This window comes from Miscanthus floridulus, chromosome 3 (genome assembly GCF_019320115.1).
Source record: "Miscanthus floridulus cultivar M001 chromosome 3, ASM1932011v1, whole genome shotgun sequence".
NCBI lineage: Eukaryota > Viridiplantae > Streptophyta > Magnoliopsida > Poales > Poaceae > Miscanthus > Miscanthus floridulus.
Window position 1 is genome coordinate 2113597 of NC_089582.1, and position 5360 is coordinate 2118956.

Here is a 5360-nt window from a genome sequence, read left to right on the forward strand (position 1 = left end):
CCTCAGAGTATAGACAGCGAAAAGACAACTCTGATCTTCAAACAAAGACTCTAAATCCATAGGGACAACTGACTGGTTGATCATAAGCCTAATTCCTCCAAACTCTAGCAATTTGGTACCCATCCGGGATTTTTTCAAAGATTTAAAAAGTAAAGCTAGTGTAAGTACATGTCGTACTCAACAAATATAACATGGGGTTCATGAAGCTCAAAAGGCTGACACTAGTTTAACTGCGATTAGCTTTTAATGAGTCATCTTTTAGCAATTGGGTGACAATAAGTTTATCCACAAGCCCATATAAACACATGATCAGGTAAACATGAATAATGAATAGCATAAACAATAATCATTAGTGAGCATCTTCATCGTCAGTATCATCCGTGTTCATCATCATTAACCATTAGTGATCATCTATTCCGTAAATGTTCCAAGGCCGCTCGTGACCGTAAGCATGGCTGATATACCGATTTTACACTCTGCAGAGGTTATACACTTTCACTATGAGTCGTGATTTACCCTTTCACCTGAGGTAGCTAATCTCTTGACCCACTTCCAAGTCGACAAGGTTCACTATGAAGCCTTTTAAAGGTTCGTCTAACAAGTTAGGGCCATTAGATTCACTCGGTAAACAGATGTAGAGTCCCCTTCCCGATAGCACAATGACGCGTAGCTTATACACAAGGGGACAGAGGCCACACTATACCCAATTTGGCAAGCTATTCTTATGCCAATAAAGGTAACCACTAACAAGCTAGAAAAAGGTCCCCATACCGAGCTAAAGCCAGAGCCACATTGCCCTCACAGCTATACTATAAGTCTCGGATGATCACTTACAGATAAGTCCTTGGGGAGAGAAATCTAGAGCACCATAAAAATAGCCCAATGCTCTATCCCCCTGGTTCTATATTGCTAAAAAGCATCTTTTAGTGTTTATTGCATACCATTAGTCAAGTTACAAGATCATGGTTTCATTTGAGCACCAGCATCATACTAACCAATGTAATACCCCATAGGTGACAAGGAATTCAGGATATTAAATAGCTAGGAAACTTACTACGGTTCCTAAGGTAGACATATGTAGTATGAATTAAATGATTAAAGATGTATAGGACAACAAGAAAGATCACATGCTATACTTGCGTTAAAACACCTATCCTTCGGTAAGCTTTAATCTTCAATATTCTTCTTCTTCTTTTTCTTGATCACCACGTATATCTCACTGACTGGACGTAATCGTAGAACACCACACAAACATCCATACACATACATGCATAGCATACAATTACATCTATATTAGAACAATACACCAATCATAGAAAAAAAAAAGTAAACGAGTTTGAAATATGATTTTACACATCGCTACGAACACATAGTCGCGAGAGGCATGCTAATTGGAGCTATGATTTGAAAGAAACGGTTTCCAAAAGATCTACTCATAAGAGAAAATATAAAACTATAAGCTTCATGTGTTTTAACTATATAAAAGCTTATATAAATTGAATTAACTCAAATTTAGATGTGAATTACAAAACTAAAGTAAAACAAATCATATTTTATTTATAAAATCCAGTTGCATAATTATTATTCAAATTAAAGTTTAAACTATGAAATTCTAGAAATAGTGGCATGATAAACATTGTTATTAACGCGTAGATCTCGTTGTAATGAATCTAGCGCAACTTGAATAGGTTAAATCGGAGTTAAAACGTAGAAGATATGAATGAAACAAGATTTCCTTTAATAAAATAATAGATTAAATCTAACATCAAATTTTAAAAGTTGAAATCATATCTAACCGTAGTATGAACATGTAGATTATGGAATTACGAACCTAACGCAAGTTGAACGGATCAAATCGGAGTTAAAACGGAGAAGATATGACCTAATGAAGATAGTGGCAATTTTGTAAATAGATGAAACTTGATTTTTGAATTTAAAATAAAAATCGGATTTTAAACCGGCCAAGGACTGCGGGCACTATTTAAAGAAAAGGCAGGAGTCCTTTTGAAAGAAACTAGGGATGGCGGGTTGAGATCCAAATAAGTATAAGGGCCTTTTTGCAAAAACGACAGGCGAAGGGGTACGAGCTAATCTGAGCCGTTAGATCTGATTTGGACGGCTCAGATTAGACAGGAGGGAGAGAGAGGGCACTGGCGGTGAGCTTAGATGGCAGCGCCATTGCTGGACTCGGCTGTCCTCGCCGGAGTTCGTCGATACGATGATTTTGGCCATCACCACACACAGGAATAGCATGGGGAGGTATATGGAAGCACGACGAACTCAGCTAGGGGGTCAGGGAAGACCGCGATGGCATGGTGGTGATGCGGTGCCCGAAGTAGCGGCTCGAGCTCACCAGTGAAGCTTCGACGACGCGGAGAGAAGGACAAAGAGCGATAGAGAAGGCGTACGCGGCACCTGCAGATCGCTTACCTTCACTCGAAACTCGGGGACGTGGTTGCGGTGACAGAGAAACAACAGAGTGGCGAACCGATGGCGACGGCGGCTCTAGGGTTGCGCGGTGGCGCTGCGTCTCGAATCGAGTGGTGGCTAGCTTCTGGGACTTAATGGAGAGGCGGCGTGGACGCAGCCACTATTGATGGGGGCGGTGCGGCGTGGGGAGCACGACAAGGAGGAGATGGCGCGGACGCGGACTCACCGGCGACGGTGTCCGATTTGAACACGAGCGGAAGATAGGGGAAGGAGCTGACCAGTGGGCCCAAGACGTCTGCGGGAAAGGGTGTGGGCCAAGGTATCAGCCAGACAGAGGAAGAGAGGAGACGGAGCGGGTCGGGCGCACGCTAGGCTGAGCGACTGGGCCTGCTGGGCCTCTACGGTTGGGCCTGCGGGATTGGAGTGAGGAGGCGCCAGGAGAGAGAGGGAGACTGGGCCGCCGGTTGTGGAACAGGCCGGGCTAGCTAGGCCACCAGGCCAAAAAGAGATAGGAAGAGGGTTTTCTAATTTCCTTTCTTTTTCTTTTATTTTAAAGAAATTTTTAAATCCATTTTAAAAACAGTTTTAAATTCATTTGAATTTTAAACAAAGCCACTCATATCAATAAATCAAATGCATAAACATGTATGCTCAAACATTTTTCTACATCCTATGATGAATTTTATTTAATAAAAAATATATATTTTCCTATATTTCATGTGCACAAAAAATTATAAATAAATCATTTTAATCCTATTTCTAAAAATACAAATTTTAGTGCGTTACACGAATGCAATGAGGAATAAGTCGATTGATGAATAAGCTCTCTCACGGAACAAATCACAAATGGCGAAAAGGCTGATCGATCGAGCCGACCACAAATGAAACAACACAAAATCCGCTGCAATTCCTACACACACCAACAGTACCGAAGCTAGCACCGGATCACACGGCGAAGCCGGCGACGACAAGGGCCGCGACGATGAAACCAGCGACCACGCCCGCCGAGCCCCGCGGCGACGCAGCGGCGGCTTCTGGCACAGACGTCGTCGTGGGCGTCGTCTTGGACCCAGTGGCGCCGGTGGCGGGGGTCGTCTGTCCTGCGGGCGTCGTCGTCCCGGGCGAGGTGACCGGCGCTCCGGCGGCGGCGCCGCCCTTGCAGTTGCTGACGTCGGGCGTCTTGACCTTGCAGACGTCGGGGAGGCCCAGCGCGCGGGTGCGGTTGACGGTGAGCCCCAGCGACGCCGGGTCCGCGCTCAGCGCCACGCACAGGCACTGCGGGTCCGACTGCACCACCTTCCCCAACTGCGCGCAGCACGTCGCCGGCGCCGTCGACTCGTTCCCGGAGATGTAGTTCAGGCACGGCGACAGGCTCACCAGCACCGTCGTGCACTGGCTCGACGGTGACGGCGACGACTGCGCCGACGCGCCGCCGGCCAGCAGGACCGCCAGCACCACCGCCGACGCCGCCACGGTTGCCACCGCTCTCGCCGCCATAGTTTCTTTTCTTGGTCGCGTGGTTTCCTCTCCTCCCTCTTCTTGCCTTGCTGCCTGCCTCTGTGGCTCCCGCTTGGTGTTTGTGGTGTGATCTGAGTGGACCTGCGGATTGCGAGTGGTTTTATAGGTGGTTTTCTTGAGGGGTGTGTGGAATGGATTGGAGAAACTAGAAAAAAGCGGACAGGCAGGGTGGTTAAGCAGGTGAGCTGCACTTTCCAACTCCTGCAAAGGAAAATGGTTTCGTTGCAGGAGTTGTTATGCTATGCAGCAGCCAGTACTTAAGAATTCCAGAATTCAGAAATGTATTCAGCCTTGTCTTCTGCTGTCTGAAACTCTGAATTTTCATCACCAATTCAGACTTGAAATCATCAGACCAGGTGCCGTTGATTTCTGCACAGCCGTGTCGCAAGGCACAAGCAACGGCATAGTACACGATACGCGTGTCACTGCCAACGACCATCTTCCAACACAGACGGCTAGAATAGAACTGGTTGGTGTGATTGGCAAACAACACTGGATCTTCCTCCTGGACTGAAATCGACGGAGTTGCTTCTAGACATTAGTTGCTTTGAATTTTACCGTTCTTTTTTTTTTAGTCGGTCTACCTAACGACCGTGTGTTTTAGCACCCGGATACACCTATCTTTTTCCACGCGGTTACTGTTCATTTTCTCCCTACCTCCAGTACTGTTCATGTTCCTTCCTAGCATAAATCACAGATCACACGTAACAATTTTTTTCTATGAAAGGACAGAGACAAAATTTTGGGTGGTGCCGGAGTTGGGGAAGAAGAAGCTCGCTGGAGTTGGTTTCCGATGCCGGGCGTAGCAGTGGCACGGCGGCGGCGGCGGCGGCGCGGGCCAGGGACAGGCTGGTGCGGGTGCGGCGGCGGGGGTGCTGGCGCGTGCGCCAGCGGACGGGCGGTTCCGCTGAAAAAAAAAGTCCGTATGTGCCCGAGAGCTAAAACACACTGGTGTTATATAGCATTTCCGTTTTCTTTTGCGGAATCCTCAACTTTTTTTAAAGATCGAAAAAAAGGGTGAGCGACTCACATGCATCACAGAGTATACTCGACTTTAAGAGGCCAAAGTTGAAACGAACTCGCATATCATTGGTGAGCTTTGGATGTACCATAAAGCTAATGATGATTAGCTTTCTTTACCAGCCCTGCTCGTAACACAAAAAAATGCATGTATGTATCAATGTATGTATGCAGTTCTTTTAAAAGAAAAGAAAACATTATTGGCAGACACCGGCGATTCGGGAAGCTGCACGCGAAATGGATGCAGAGTTGCAAGCTGACAGAGGGGCCAATAATGCATGGACTCCTTTTGCTGCATTCCTTGCTTGTTTTCTGCTGGTCGGTTCTCGGTTGTCCTGTCCCTTCTCTTGCTCGTCGTCAGTCAGTCAAAAGTTGTTTTGCAGTGGTTAAGA

The 5360-nt window shown here is 46.4% G+C and overlaps 1 protein-coding gene across 1 annotated transcript; it reads right to left on the bottom strand.

Annotated features, from left to right (window-relative positions):
• Window positions 1-3185: 3185 nt before the first annotated feature.
• Window positions 3186-4037, bottom strand: LOC136544761 (non-specific lipid transfer protein GPI-anchored 5-like). The gene has a single exon (XM_066536823.1). The coding sequence runs from the start codon at window positions 3925-3927 to the stop codon at window positions 3376-3378; it is 552 nt and encodes a 183-aa protein (XP_066392920.1). The 5' UTR covers window positions 3928-4037; the 3' UTR covers window positions 3186-3375.
• Between the last annotated feature and the right edge of the window lie 1323 nt (window positions 4038-5360).